The following is a 15,351-nucleotide window of genomic DNA, read 5'->3' on the forward strand; positions in this document are numbered from 1 at the left end:
TAAACAGACAAGGGCAATCAACTGCTATCAGATGGAAGGAAGCCCAGGGACAGGAGGGCTAGTTCTGTGCAGGGAGGAGGATGGAGAGGGTGGTCAGAGGTATACAGTGAACCCTGGAATATTTGCTCTGGAAGGAACATCAGGAAGCAAAGCCCAACCCTCTTATTCAGTGGATGGGGAAACTGAGGCCCAGAATGGGGAAGTGACTTGGCCAGGGTCACTCAGTGAGGCAGTGACAGGCTCTCAGACCCTGGTTCCCAGCCAGGGCTCTTTTGAAGGTACCAGGTGCCCTTTCAAGTTTTCTGTATCCAGATCCTTGTGTCCTAACTCCACTTTTGGAAAAACATTTGACATCTCTATCCAGCGGTCACCCAGGAGGTGCCCGCTCAGGCTGGAGGAGCCAGGCGCTGCCAGTCCTTCCTCCAGAGGCAGTGTGGCCTCCTCTTGGCCTAGAATGGGGTGGTTGAGTTTTTCTCTCTCTCTCTCTATCTCTCTTGCATTTTTGTGAATCTAATGATGAACTTACGCTACCACACTTTTCCCTTCTCTTACACATCTTACCTACTAAAGGAGGAAGTGCCACTTTATTGGTAAGTGGACGTTAACCAAGAGGGACTTAAAAAAAAAATCAGAACTTAAAAAAAAAAAAGAAAGAAAAAGTAAAAAGAGAGAAACAGAAAGACAGTCAGGTGCTACTGACAGCTCCACAGGTCTCTGCAGGGCCGGAAAACAAAGAAAAATGTTAACAGAAAAATGTCAGTTCCCCAGGAGTTCAGACATTGTTTTTGATTTTGGTATCTAATGACATTTGTGGATTTTGTTTTTTATTTCCGTTTTTCTTCCCTTTCTTCGGTTCAGTTTTGAGTTCAGTTGTCCAGCCCCGCCCCTACTCCCATCTGTGTGCCGTGTGCCCCCTCCATCCCCTCACCCACCCCCAAGCGCTGGGGAGCCTGGTCTGCTGGGCTGGCACTGGCCCGGCCTCCCGGTGCCCGCCCTCTCTCTTCTCTCTGCCGGGATCGTCCGTCCCATCGGGGGGCAATGCCAGCCCCCGTGCCCGTCCTGGAGCCCCCTCCCTGTCAGCCCCCCGCCCCCCACCGCTCCGTCCCTCTTGTGTTTTGCATGCTGAGAACCTTGCATGAGCTGCACTGTTGAGGCCAGAAGGTGGACACTCAGGAGAGGCAGAGGCAGGGCAGGCGCGGGGAACCGTGTGTGCGATGCTCCGGGACTGGCAGACCCCGGCCTGGGCCCGGTGAAAGCCCCCTCTTCTTCTCTCCCCCCGCCCCACCCGCCCGCTCTCTCGCTCTTCTCTTGGTCTGTGTTCTCTCTCTCCCCCCACTTTTTCTCGGCCTCCTCGAATCCGTTTTGTCTGTTTCCCTAACTTGTCCCCACCTCTCCTCTGTGGCCTCTGCCTCTCTGTCCTCTGGGTTCTCCACTTTCCTGTCCTCTCCGTCTCTGCTTCCGTCTCTCTGTCCCCCGCCTCCGTCCCCCTCCCCGCCCCCCTGCCCCCTCTGCCTCTCTCCCCGTCAGAAGCCCAGCTCGCCCTCACCCAGGGCCGGCGACCAGGCGGTGGCCGGCGCAGCCACGCCGCCCGCGCGGGACAAGGAGAGCCCGAGCCCGCGCTCGGCGCCGTCGTCGCAGGGCAGAGGAGGCCGCGCGGCGGGCGGGCCGGCCAGGCGGCGGCGGCGACGGCGGCGGCGGCGGCGACGCTCGCGGTCCCCGGCGTCCGGGCCCCGCCGCAGGGGCCGCCGGCGCGCCCGGCCCGCGCCGCCCCGGGGCTCGTCGCGCTCGCTCAGCAGGGCCGGGTCCAGCAGCGACTCGGGCGGCGGCGGCGCCCCCGGCCCCGGGCCTGAGCCGGGCTCCGAGCGAGGCCACAGCGGGCACGGGAAACGGTGAGCGGGCGTGTCCCCGGGTCGCCGGGGTTCCCATCCCTGCGCTGAGCACCGCCCTTTCCCGACGCTGCACACTGGGCTCCCACTGATCACTTCCTCCCACCTCCACCGAGCGCCCGCACCCCCGCGAGCCCTCCGAGCCCCCCCATCACTCTCCCTCGACCCCAGGCGCCCTCTCTTCCACAAAGAGACTCTCCCCACACCTTTCTTTCTACTACTCCCCCCCAAAAAAATCCTTGTTCTCCCCGGCACCACGGTCACCCTCCTCCCTCACTTGGACCCCCCCTCAGCGATCACTGTCCAGCGACGCCACTGAACAATCTCTTCTTCACTGATGGCTGTCCCCGCGCCCCTTCCTCCCTCTAGTCACCTCCCCTCCAGGAACCTCCCGCCGCAACTCACGCACCACCTTCCCGCTCAGCAACCCGTCCCCTCCTCGTTCAATTCCTCCCCCATAGAACCCGTCCCCCGACCGAGCGCACTTTCCCCCTGGCTGAGCCCCCACCCTATCACCGGGCCCCGGTCTTTCCCCCCCACGGAGCCCACTTCCTCCTTAGCTGAGCCCCCTGTCGCCGTGCCCCTCCCTCAGGGCCAAGGAGCGGCCCCCGCGCGCCCGGCCGGCCAGTACCTCCCCGTCCCCGGGCGCGCATGGCCGGCCCGGCGGCCCGGAAGGGAAGAGCTCGTCGCGTAGCCCGGGCCCCGACCCGCGCTCTTGGAGCTCCAGCCGCTCGCCCTCCAAATCCCGCTCGCGCTCCGCGGAGAAGCGGGCCCGCAGCCCCAGCCGCTCGCCGTCGCCCAAGAAACCCGTGGGCCGGTAAGTGCGGCGGGGACCCCGACTGGCGGTGGCGGGAAGAAGAGGTGCGGGGCCCGGGGAGAAGGCGGGCCCCGGGCGCCCTCTTGCCGCGGCCGCGGCGCTCACCTCCGGCCCGGTCCCGCAGGGACAAGGACGTCGAGGGCCGCGCGAGGCACGCAGAGGCCGAGGCCGCTCGCGCGAGGCGCCGCTCCCGCAGCTACTCGCCCATCCGCAAGCGACGCCGGGACTCGCCCAGCTTCATGGAACCGCGGCGCATCACCAGGTAGGGAGGGGCCGGGGGACCAGCCGCAGAGACCTCCGAGGAGAGGGCACCTGGGACCTCCTGGAGGGACCGACTACACCTGGTGCGGGGAGGGGCGGAGGCGAAGGAGGGGGGGGGGCTCACTGAGCAAAGCGGCCAGAACTAGTGGTGCCCCAGAGGGAGTGGGACTCGCAGACAGAGGAGAGGTCCGCTGAGGAGGAGGCCTCACAGAAGGACATGGTCTCTGATCGGACCTGAAGGCCCACGGACGGGAGGGGGACCTGTACTCGGGCAGGGGTGGTAAGCGGCAAATGTGGAATTAAGCTCTGGAAGATTCCAGCCATGCCTCCTGGAGTCCCTCCCACCCTTCTTTCCTACCCACATTCATCTCCTGGCAATGATGTCTCCTTTTCTCCTTCATCTCAAGGTCCAGCCTGCTGAATGGCCTGTGGCCAGCCTGGGGGCCAAGTGGACCCCCTCTCCACAGGCTGCAGGGAGATGCCCATGTGAGCTGATCTGGCTCTGTTCAGCTGTCTGTCTGCCTCTCCTTTTCTCACTAACCTCACTGCTCACCTCCCAGCCCCCTGGGGAATTTGGAGGAGGGGGCACCAGCAGCCTGGTCTCTGGGACAGCTGTAGGAGGAGTCAGTCCCTCCCACTTTCCCCACACAGGCCAGTGGTGCTGTGCTATGATCAGAGCTTCTCTGCCAGCACTGGAGGGTCTGGGCCTGGGTCTCCAGGTGAGCCATAGTCTGTATTTGCATAAATTACCTCGAAGCCCTAGACCCCTGACATGGGGTACAGGGCCACAAGCAAAATTCTGATGCCAGCTCTGCCACGGCCTTGCTGGGCAATCTTGGGAGATCAGTGGACCTCTCTGGGTCTCTATTCTCATGTCTAAACAATAAGCAGGCCTCCCTGGGCATCCCTGAGCTCTCACATGGTCTGATTCTCAAACTGGCCCTTCCTAGTCCTTGAGGTTCACATTGCCTCCTCCCCTCACTGCAGAGCTAGAGGATAGATGGCCAGGCTTGGGACACCCCCCAGACAGATCACACACCCCACCCATATGCAGGTGGGTCCTAAGATGGCTGGACCGCCACACCTCCCACCTGGCACCCACCTCAGCCCCTCACCCAGGCTGCCTCCTCCTCCTCCCACTAATGTACACCTGTTTTCTTCCTCAGAATTAACCCCACACGATGGGGCATTGTCACCCCCTTAACCACTCTCTTTTCTTTTTTCTGGGTCACAGCCTCCTGGCTTCAAACTAACTCCAGGGCTGGCGGGAGGTAGCTGAGTGAGGAGAGGGGGCCCGTGGGCATGGGCAGAAGTGGCCAGGGCTCTCTTCCTTGTTCCCTTCACGTGTCCTGAAAAACCAAAATTCTCAGTTGTGTGGGGAACAGAGGAGCAGGGTTGGGCCATCTCCATGGACACTTCCATGCACAGAAACCACTGCTTGGTTGGTGTGAGTTGTCTATAAGTTTTATTCATTCAACAAACATCTATTGAGCACCTACCCAGATCAAGCTGAGATTCGGCCCCCTTTCCCTGCAGACAAGGAAGGAAAAACAAAATGATCAACATGAAACTGGCCAGTGACCATTGACTGTCCAGTCCTATTGGGATGGTGGAGGGGGGCGAGGGTGGAGCACTCCAAGGCCAGGGCTCGGGAGGGAGTCTGAGGCAGGGAAGCCCTGGCCACTGCTGGGGAGGGGCTTGGGGCCCCGAGTGAAGGCCCTGGATGGCCTGTAATCAGCTTTTCCCTCCCGGCAGTGCCCGAAAGCGGCCCATCCCCTACTACCGGCCCAGCCCCTCATCCTCCTCCAGCTGCCTGAGCAGTGACTACTCGAGTCGGAGCCCCAGCCGCAGCCCCAGCCCTGGCCACAGCCGTGGAAGCCACAGCAGCCGCAGTCGTGGGACCCGCAGCCGCTCGCGCAGCCCCTCCCGGACCCCCAGTCCCAGCTACCACAGCCGGAGCAGTTCAGAAAGTGGGGGCTTCTGAGCCCAGACAGACCCAGTGTCGTGCCCCCTGGCACAGTAACAGGCGAGGGGTCAGGCCCCAGGACTCGTGGGGGGGCCTGCACCCCACTGTTACAAAGAGGTCCCAGGGCCAGGGAAGACCTTGAGGTTGGGTTCCCTGCAGACGAGGAGGAGCTGGGTGATGCTGCTTCTAGAGGGTTCCCACCCCCACCTCCTGCCAGCCCACTGTGTCCAGGGAACAAAGAGCCTTTTCGAACACAGGGATCACCCTGCCCCCTTCCTGCTTGATGCCAGCTCACCAGGCTGGGGACCTCAGCTCAGTGGACCCAGAGACACCTCAGAAGGTGCCCGTCCTGGGAGCCTCCCCTAACCACTCTGCAGGGCCCGTGGCTCTTCTCTATCACTGGGCGGACAAAGAGGTGGCACAGCCAGCAGGATCTAAGTTAGACTGAATGGCCTAACTCTTGGTGCACCACCATCCAGGCGACGGCGCTACTTCCTTCTGAGCTGGCAGGCCGACCCTGGCTGAGGGCTGGAGGCCGGCCCCACAGCCTCCCAAATCCCTTCCCTGGCCCAGGAGTGCCAGACTAGGAGGGCCTCTAAGCCCCAGCCTCGGGTCGGAGAGCTCACTTTTGATCCCACCTCTTCTCTCCAGGCCAGGCTGTCCCCTCCAGCCCTCACCCCATGCCCTGAGCCAAGACCACACCAGCCAGGCCGTCTGTATGATGAGGTGGGACATAGACTACAACTGCATCTGACCCTGAGATGAAAAAGGGTCCAGCTCAGGAGGTAGAAGAGAGTAGGGGTGGATGAAGGGGGAGCCTGTGAGAAGAGAGGAGAAGCAATTCAGCCCGATGATCCAGCAGGTCCTGGTTGGTGTCCCTGTGTGCCCCTTGCCTGGGACACGGGCCAGATGGCAGCACAGGGTCACAGGCATAGATAACACATGCTTCAGGCTTGCCCAAGGGAGCACTTCCTCCTCAGGGTTTGGTGGCGAGAGGGCCAGCCAAGGCTCTCCAGAGAAGGGTGCTACAGCCCTTGGAAGAAAGGGTAGGATCTAGTCTGAGGGCATCAATAGGAAACAGTAGCCCCCAGCCCTCTTCTGCTGCTCCCAGCCCCCTCCTCCTGGGGCCCTCAGGGATCTCACGAAGTCTTCCTTGGCCCAATAGGGCAGATGCCCTGGGCTCCGGTGGGGGGAGGGGTCTGGGGTCTGGTCCGGGTTCCCCCTCTCTCTATTCCCCCTCCCTCTCTCCGCAGTGCGGGTAAAACTTGGACTCTAATAAAATACTCGGTGCCCGGATGGCAGGTGGTGAAACCAGGCCTCTGTGGATTTGGGTACCTGGGGAGTATGGGTAGGGCATGGGGTCCGGGGGTCCTTCCCTCCAAGAAATGGGAGGGGCTCGGACTCCTCAGGACCCAGAGAGAAGAGCTGGCACCAAGGAACCAGAGCCCAGCCTGCATCCATTCTACTCCCCACCTTCATGTATGAGTCAGCAGAGCCTGCAACTCAGTGGGAACGAAAACAGGGACCCAAGAGCACCTCCACTCCCCCCAACTCCCACACCCCATCTAGCTTCCGCAATCCATGAGAGTGGAGCAGAGGGAAGAGGCACTGGGCCAATACACAGGACCCTCCTTATAGGTGGAATGTTCCAGAACAGCTAGAACATAGCTTGGAGCATTACATGGCTACACATCCAGGCCCCAACTCTTCCCAGCTGTGTGACACACAGGGATGAAAAGTACCGTGTTTCCCCGAAAATAAGACTTAGCCATACAATCAGCTCTAATGCATCTTTTGGAGCAAAAATTAATATAAGACCCGGTCTTATATAAGACTGGGTATAATATAATATAATATAATATAATATAATATAATATAATATAATATAATATAATATGATACAATACAATACCAGGTCTTATATTAATGTTTGCTCCAAAAGATGCATTAGAGCTGATAGTCCGGTGAGGGGTCTTATTTTCGGGGAAACACGGTACCAGAAAGGAAATGCTGTCCTGAGAGTGCTAAGCACCAGGTACGGCATAGAGTGAGTATTCTGTAAGGGGCCACTTAAGGAAAAATACCAAGTGTCCGGCCCTAGCTGGGCACTAGTACGGGGCTGGAAAGGGAGTGTTGTTTATTGTTTTTTTGTTTTGTGAACAGTTTTTATTTCTTTTCTATAGATCTAAACAAATGCCCAAAATCTCCTTCTCCCCTTCCTCCTCTTCCTCCTTTTCTCTTAAACTGGTAGCTGTTAACCTTGTTTCGAATCAGCTGCTCTTTGGGAATCCGATGCAGGTTGGGGTGTGCACATGCCCACAATTTGGCGTGCAATGTCAGATCTCACATTCACTCTGACGCCTTTAGGGCCCCACAGGTTAAGAATCCTGGTCCACTGCTGAGGGGGCAGCTGGCGCTTCCCTGGCTCCTGTGTGCGTAAGCCATAGCTTATGTTCTTGCTCTGGTCTGGTCTCCAGAGCAGGGGGCCGTGCGCCTGAAGCTATGGCTGTGTCAGCACATGGCCTCCTCTCCATACAGAATACTCACTCTATGCTTTTCCCTCTGACTGGAAGGGCACCTGAGGGGCCTTTGGGCAGTGGCTGTTTCTGCCACCTGTGTCAAAGCAGCACCTGTGTCTCTAACCCTTTACACAAGTTCAGCAAAACCGTGCCTCAGGCAAGCAGTGGGGGCCACAGGGAGCGCACTTGGCCCTGCTCTGGAGATGCCACCTCCTGAGCAGGGGGGCATGAAACACACCCAAAGGCGGGCATGAAAATTCAGCCTGTCTCACACTGAGCCCCTACCTGCTCCTTTTCCACTCCCCCATTCCATTTCCTCACTGCTCAGCTTCATGCCTTCCTCCCTGCACCCCACAGCCAGGCTGCCCCAGATGGTGCCAGTTCTCTTTCTGTCCCTCCTCTGTCCCTGGCCCAGCAATCCTGGGCCCTCTCATTAGGACCCCTCCCATGACTCCTTCCTCATTAGTTGGCCTGCCTCCCTCTTGCCCCCTCAATCCATCCTGCTGTTATCTAAAATCCAAATCCGACCTTTCATGCACTCATTCCACACATACTTATTGAACACCTGCTGTGTGCCACGCACAGCCCCTGGCTCTGAGGATACAGTGTTGAGTTAATGAAATAGAACCGTCTGCTCTATGGATCCTGCGTCCTGTGACCACGTCTCCTCTGTAAGGCCTTCCAAATGGCTCCACCTGGAATGGCTGTCCCTTCCCCCTGCCAGCCCTCCAACCTCCTCTCCCACCATTGCCCTTGACTCCCAGTCTAGCTGACCCTCCTTCCTGGGCCCCCCATGCATGCCCCCTCCACCTCCACAGGTTTGGGTGAGCTCATGGTTCGCGGCCCAGCTCCGCTGCTTCCTACTCCGAAGAGCCTTCTGGTCCCCAGATGTAGTGGCTACTCCTGCTTCTGCGTTCCTCCAGCTTGGGGGCTATACCTGCCTTTAGGGCCTTGAGCTCTTGTTCCAGTTGTTTGTTGGCAAGTCTCTCTCTCCCTAAATCTGTGAGCTTCTGGAGTCCGGGCAATGCCTTATTGGTCTCTGCCATCCCAAAATAGGCACCCACCCTTGAAATGTTTGTCGAATGAGTAAATGAGTGAATGAGGTAATGAGTGATGAGGTAGCCAGGGAGTGAGTCGTTCCAGAAACCCTGGGGGGAGGGCAAGATCCAAAGACCAGGTGTGGTGGCAGCAGAAGACACTAGAGGGCGACAGAGAGAGGGGGGGAAACCGCCAGTTGGTATCTAGCCAAGAGGGGCCCAAAACAGGCCGGACGGAGAGGAGAGCCCTGTGGGGAGGGTCCAGGTCAGCCTGGAAGCCTGAAGCTCTGTCCTCAGCACCCTCCCTGGCTATTTGGGGAAGCGGAATGCGTTCCTGGACGGGGAGGCTACCAGGGTACCAAGTCCCCGTCCCTCCCATGGGCTGAGGTTTCAGCCTCCGCTCTGTACCTTGGGAAAAGGGAAAAATACTGTCAGGAGGCAGACAGGAAAACAGGAACTCCAATTCTGTGTTGGTAACAAGGAGGGGGAGATGAAATGGGTGTGGGGGAACCTTCTCAGGATGTGGGCCTTTGGGATGCAGTAAGTCCTCTCCTGGTTTCTGTTTCCACAGATGGGGGCCATGGGGACCCCCCCAATCTTTCCCCTCCCAACACACACAGCATCTAGGAGACTGGACAGGGCTTTCCCGTGTTCTGTTTTCCTTAACTCGTTTCCCTCAGCCCCAGACCCAGGGTAGCAAGTCACAAGTGCACACACCCAGTTTGGGTGTCCCAGCTGGCATCCCCCATCCCCAGCCTCTCTGAGATGCTCTTGGAAGCCCCCTGGCCTCTCACCAGCCTTTCTCAGTTGAGGGTGTACTCAGCAAATCAATCGTAACACCAGACACCTGCCCTTCCTTCTCCAGGCCCCCCCTCCACCTGAGAAAGGCTCTCAGGATATGAGATATGAGGGTGCTTCAGCTACAGGGCCTCCCACCTCCGGGGGTGCCAAACCTCCATGTCCTCCCTCAACCCTTCCCTCTACTCACCATATATACACCCCCTCCGGCAGCATTAGGTGGTAGAGCGGGCAGTGTAGGGGACCTGGGGGGTGGTGGGGGAGTGGAGGAGAAACTGTTGATTCATTGTGCTGGAAGGAGTCTTAGGGAACATCCAGTCCAATGGTCTCATTGTACAGATGAAGAAAATGAGTCACGGGAGCCGGCTGCTGGCCAAGGTCAGAGTCAGAGACATGCAGGTCCCCAGGCTCCCAAGCTGACAGATTGTTTCTGATGGACAGAGGAGTGGGAGGGGCTAGAGGATGGGTCTCCTCCCACCTGGCCCCTCCTTGGCAGTGCATCCAGTGATGGAGGTGAGGTGACCCCAAAGCCAGCCAGAAGCCAGAGGCCTACGGGGTGGGCAGGCTGGAAATGGGTTTTTGGAAATAGATTCCTAGAGGGACAGTGTCTAGACGTTTCCAGAAAGACCTAGTGCCCCCACCCCCATGTGCTCTAATTACTGCTGCCCACATTTTCAGTTCCCAGCAGGCCCAGCAACCAGCACAATCCGTCAGCTGTCAGGCTTCTCCAGGGAGTTCCTGCAGCTGCCTGAAGACTCTCGAACTTTCTCTGGGACTGAGCCAGGAAAGGAGGGCCTGGCTCAGCCACAGTTGGCAAAGGCCAACCAAGGGTGTGACTAATGTGGCCAAGTGCCAGGCTGGGAGGCTGTTCTCGGGACTGCTGCGGAGTACCCCAGACTTTGGGGCTAGGGATGAGGGGAGGGGGCCCCTCTGATTAAGGAATCCCAGACCCCGCACTGCCCACTTCCCCTCACCACTCACCCTGTCGCTCCCACCCCTGTGGCTTCCAGGAAATCCCTGGGGGTGGAGTCAGTTTCCTCTTCATACCAGAAAAACTACCCCATGGCAGCTAGAGCAGATTGATTGTCAAAGAACATTTGGGCAGGTGGGCAAGTGTGGGGCTGATATTCAGCCCTTGCTCCTCTTGCCAAGCCCTACGCCTGGTTTCAGGGTACAACCTCCTAGAGAAAAGGCACCTGGTCTGAAAGGACCCCAGAGAGTCTGGCCCAACCCTCCCTGTCCCGACAGGCAACACTTCACCCTGCACCCAGAAGCCCACAGCCCACAGGCCTCCCTGGACTGCCTGGGAAGTCTCCCCCACCGGACAGAGGATCAGGAAGCCTGAATTCCAATCCTCCCCACCCCCTTACCAGTGTTGCCACCTTGGGCAGTTCTGACCCTCAGTTTTCTCATCTCAATAATGGGACTCTAATGAGATACCTGGATACACTAGAAAGTTCATACAACTGCATAATTCTCATTAATCTACGTTTCAATATCCAAAAGTAAAAGCCCTCTTCCATTAATAATGATTAATACTTAATGAGCATCAGGCACTTCATGTGCATAGCTGTGTTTGAGATTCACCACAACCCTGCAAGATGGGCGCGTTATTGGCCACGTTTTGCAGTTGGGGACATGTGGGCTCAGAGAGGTCACCAGGCCAGTGAACAGCAGCACCCAGATTCAAGCCCATCCTTGTCTGACCCCAAAACCCAGTTTCTCCCACACCCCACCCCCTCTTACCATGACCCAGAGCCACCCATGTCCCCTTTGTTGTTACTGGCAGGGTGCCCTAGAGTCTCTCGAGAACTGGCCATTTGAAGATGCATGTGAATACTCTGTTCTGTGTCCCCCACCTGCCGTGGGCAGAGGGATGGAGTTATTGCACAACTTCCCTGGCTGGGGTAGTAGGATGGATCCTACCTGCCTGGTTTCAGGCAAGATGAAGGGAGCTTGTGCCTACAAGCACTGGCAGCCAGCCAGGCAGCCTCCACCCAGAGCGTGGCTGGGCCTGGCAGGGCCACACTTGAAAGCATCCACGACCACACCTGACAGCTCCTTCTAGGGTGGGGCACCTGCGCTCCAGTCTGAGCCAGGCAGGGTGGGCAGGCAGGGGCGGGTGAGGGCCCTCCCTGGCTCCTGAGCTCATCCTGACTTTATAGAGGGGAGGATGGGTGGGGCTGGGAATGCCAGGGACAAAAGACCTGGGGCTTTCTGAAGCTGAGACCCTTGGGGGGCAGCCAGGAGCTCCCAGCTGAGACCTACTGATCCAGCAAGGGAAATGGGGCAGAGGTGTCTGCCCCAGGGGTGTCTGCCTCCCACCCCTGGCCCAAGAGAACCCCAGGTGCTCAGAGGCTTTTCCAGAGGTGACATCAGATTCATGGCCCAGCCCCAACTCTTTCCTCATGGGGTGCAGGTGAGTAAGAAGGAAGCATCCAGGAGCTTTCTCTCGAAGAGGAAATTGAGGCTCAGAGAGGACATGAGACTTGTTACCCCCAATTCATTGAGGTGAGCGGCCTGGAGTCTAGCTTCCAGCCCCTCAGATGTCCTGAGCAGGGCAAAGCCCCTGCAGAAGCGACAGAGTATAGCCTCAGTATAGCCTCAGCGCCAGAAGAGGGGCAGCAACATGGTGGGTCTCAGAAAGAGAGAAGGCAGGGAAACACCAAGATAGGAGAGCCTGAGGGTAAGAGCCCTGAGCACTAGAGAGGCAAGAGGCTTACTCTGCTGGTGTCTTACAGGAGACAGTGGCCAGTCACTCTGAACCTCAGTTTCTTCATCTAAAAAGGAAGGATAATAGGACATGTCAGCAGAAGGAAGGCTGGACCAGGATCATGCCTATGAAGGAAGGAAAGAGGGAATGTTAGGATTATGGCAGGAGCCTAGGGACACCACCCTCTCCAAGCAATGGGAGGTGGGGACCTGGATCCCATAGGGGGTCAGATAGGAGGGGTCAAGGCGCAGGCCCAGGCTCCAAGCAAGAGTGGGCAAACTGTATCTCCTGGAGCCCCTCTCCCTTTGTGCTGTGGGAATAAAAAACAAAAGGAACTTTGAGGTCATGATCTGCAAAAGGGAAAACTGAGGCCTAGAGAAAGGACGGGCCTTGCCCCACATCACACAGTAAGTCAGTGACAAACCCCAGAGTACATTCAAAGTTGCTGTATTTCAGGCTTCCTGTCCTCAAGGAAAAATAGATATAACACGGAGTCTGATAATAACCTTCCTCCTCACCTCTTCTCAGCACTAGGACCCAGGTTCTCATCTGGGCCAGCCCCACTGCTGAGGGCAGGGGGGAAATGGCCAGACCCACACATACCTTGTTTCCCGGAAAACAAGACCTAGCCGGACCATCAGCTTTCATGCGTCTTTTGGAGCAAAAATTAATATAAGACCCGGTCTTATTTTAAGACCGGGTCTTATATAAGACCAGGAATATAATATAATAGTATATAACATAATATAATGTAATATTAAAACAATACTGGGTCTTCTATTAATTTTTGCTCCAAAAGACGCATTAGAGCTGATGGTCCGGTTAGGTTTTATTTTCGGGAAAACACAGTACCACCTCCTCGGCAATAGGGATAAGTACACATCCTCCTCCTTCCTCCCTCGCTTCAATTCCAGGTAGATAATAACAATAATTATCATGTCCCAGGTCCTGGGCTAAAGTCTATGCTTGCATTAAATCACATAATCCTCACACCAACCCAATGATGTAAGCATTATTATCATCATCTATTTTCTCCATTTTCCAGATGGGGAAACTGAGGCACACAGAGTCTAACTTGCACAAGTTCTTCCAAGCAGTGGCAGAACCAGGATGTGAACCCAGGCAGTCTGGCTTCAGAGCCTACACACCTAAAAGCACACCAGACTGCTTCTTAAAACATTATTTTACAGGGAGTGTGCCCTTGTAGTTGCTAGATGAGATGCTGCCCCATTCCTGAACTGCTTAATTAAAACCACTTAGATCTTAAAAAAAGAAAAAGACATTATTTTACAGACACCCTGTGGTTCAAATGCTGGCTCTGCCCCTTCCTAGTTGTGTGGCCTCTCTCAGCGTTGTCCTCCCCGACACAAGAATGGGACGCTCCTCAGCCCGCGGGCCAGCGCGTTAGCGCCCAGGCCTGTCGGGCAGTGGTCGCTGCATCAATATCGGTGCTCCAGTCATTTGTTTGGTTATTTGCACGAGAAGGTTCCAGATGTGGGAAGTCTTCCTCACCCCGCCCCTGCGCCGGTATGCAGGAGGAGGGGCTGCCCCCAACCGGTCATTGCCATTAATAGAGACCTGAAGCACCGCCTGCTAAAAATACCCGGCTGGAGCCCCATAAAAGCGCTTCTTGCTCCGGCGCCCGACACTTCTTCTCGGAGCCCCAGCCCGACGCGCAGATCCGACCCGGCATGGCAGAGCGTCGCGTGCCCTTCTCGCTCCTGCGGAGCTCCAGCTGGGACCCCTTCCGCGACTGGTTCCCGCCCCACAGCCGCCTTTTCGATCAGTCGTTCGGGATGCCGCGGTTGCCCGACGACTTGTCGCTCTGGTTGGGCCACAGCGGCTGGCCGGGCTACGTGCGCCCCGTGCTCCCGGCCGCCGCCGAGGCCGCCTCGGCCGTGGCCACGCCCGCCTACGGCCGCGCGCTCAGCCAGCAGCTCAGCAGCGGCGTCTCGGAGATCCGGCACACGGCCGACCGCTGGCGCGTGTCCCTGGACGTCAACCACTTCGCCCCCGAGGAGCTGACGGTCAAGACCAAGGACGGTGTGGTGGAAATCACCGGTGAGCCCCCGGCCCTCCGGGGACGAGCGGGAGGGGAGGGGAGGGGAGGGGAGGGGAGGGGAGGGGAGGGGAGGGGAGGGGAGGAGAGGGGAGGGGAGGGGAGCCCGAGCAGCGAAAAACTAAGCTTCCTGGCCCTGCCCCAGGCCTGTGTCCCCTTCTCTCGAATTGGGTTAGCGGATAGCTCCCGAGGGACCTTTCGGTCCTAAAACCGCCCCAGTAAGGGAAGAAATGCCCCTTTCCGTTAAGACCCCCAACCTACAGACGACCAAGTTTCCCCGCGCTCACCCGCTCCCGGGCCTGCGGTGGCTGCGAAGAGAATTTTGTCTTGCAGCGCTGTCCCCGCCCCTACACCGGATCCGCGGAGGGGGCGTGTGCGCACGCCCGGCGCTGCACCCCCCACCCCCAAAGTCCTAGACAGAACTCCAGAAGCTTCTGAGGACAGCCCCCGGCCCCCACATCCCTCCACTAGTCTGGGTCTGCCTTGAGTCCGGGCCTGGGTCTGCCCCACGTCCAGGTGGGGCGTGTTGGGCTGCGGGCTGGCCCCTCCCTCACCTCTGACCGCCTTCCCTCCCCAGGCAAGCACGAAGAAAGACAGGATGAGCATGGCTACATTTCGCGGTGCTTCACTCGAAAGTACACGTGAGTCCTGCGCCCAGGGGTGGGGAGTGGGAGGGGGACACACTGACTTACCTGTGTGTGACTCTTGTCCTCCCTCTCTGCATGTCCAGGCTGCCCCCTGGTGTGGACCCCACCCTGGTCTCCTCCTCCCTGTCCCCTGAGGGCACGCTCACCGTGGAGGCCCCGATGCCCAAGCCAGCCACCCAGTCAGCAGAGATCACCATCCCGGTCACCTTCGAGGCTCGTGCCCAGATTGGGGGCCCAGAAGCTGGAAAGTCCGAGCAGCCTGGAGCCAAGTAAAGGCCTTAGCCCTGCGTTGAACCCTCCATTAGCCATCACTGACCATCCCTACCTGTCAGCCTGTATGCTCTTTTGATACCTTTATGTTGTTTTTCTCAAATAAAGTTCAAAGCAACTGCCTGCCACTGCCTCCGACCCTCGTGTGTGTAGAGGCCTAGGGGTTGGCACCGTCGCTGGCTGACACATTCCTTGCTGTGTGCAAAGCCTCATGCCCTGTGGGTACAATGGTGCCCATTACAGGGTATAGCCCTGCCCTCTAGCCCCTTGTCCATTAAGAGAGAAGTAATGATTGTAACCAGCAATTAAAACCCCACGGGGCAGGTATGGGAGCTGGGGAAACCAGGAGAAGCACCTGGCCCAGGATTGGGTACTCAG

The 15,351-nt window shown here is 58.1% G+C and overlaps 2 protein-coding genes across 4 annotated transcripts in view; both read left to right on the forward strand.

The window, feature by feature from the left end:
• The window catches only part of SRRM3 (serine/arginine repetitive matrix 3), a 53,695-nt gene extending 47,449 nt beyond the window's left edge, over positions 1 to 6,246 (forward strand). For all 3 annotated transcript variants that reach the window (XM_081054118.1, XM_081054117.1, XM_081054119.1), the window contains 4 exons: positions 1,528 to 1,889; positions 2,479 to 2,703; positions 2,828 to 2,965; positions 4,720 to 6,246. In XM_081054118.1, the coding sequence (XP_080910244.1) occupies positions 1,528 to 1,889; positions 2,479 to 2,703; positions 2,828 to 2,965; positions 4,720 to 4,948 (954 nt within the window). In that variant the 3' untranslated portion in view covers positions 4,949 to 6,246. The remainder of the gene's footprint in view (positions 1 to 1,527; positions 1,890 to 2,478; positions 2,704 to 2,827; positions 2,966 to 4,719) is intronic.
• A 7,349-nt stretch (positions 6,247 to 13,595) lies between these two features.
• HSPB1 (heat shock protein family B (small) member 1) lies at positions 13,596 to 15,098 on the forward strand. Its single transcript, XM_081053725.1, has 3 exons — positions 13,596 to 14,058; positions 14,634 to 14,697; positions 14,787 to 15,098. Exons 1-3 carry the CDS (start codon positions 13,689 to 13,691, stop codon positions 14,974 to 14,976), a joined length of 624 nt encoding a protein of 207 aa, XP_080909851.1. The 5' UTR covers positions 13,596 to 13,688; the 3' UTR covers positions 14,977 to 15,098.
• Positions 15,099 to 15,351: the final 253 nt, after the last annotated feature.

Source organism: Rhinolophus hipposideros (assembly GCF_964194185.1).
Source record: "Rhinolophus hipposideros genome assembly, chromosome: 7".
In the NCBI taxonomy this organism is placed as follows: domain Eukaryota; kingdom Metazoa; phylum Chordata; class Mammalia; order Chiroptera; family Rhinolophidae; genus Rhinolophus; species Rhinolophus hipposideros.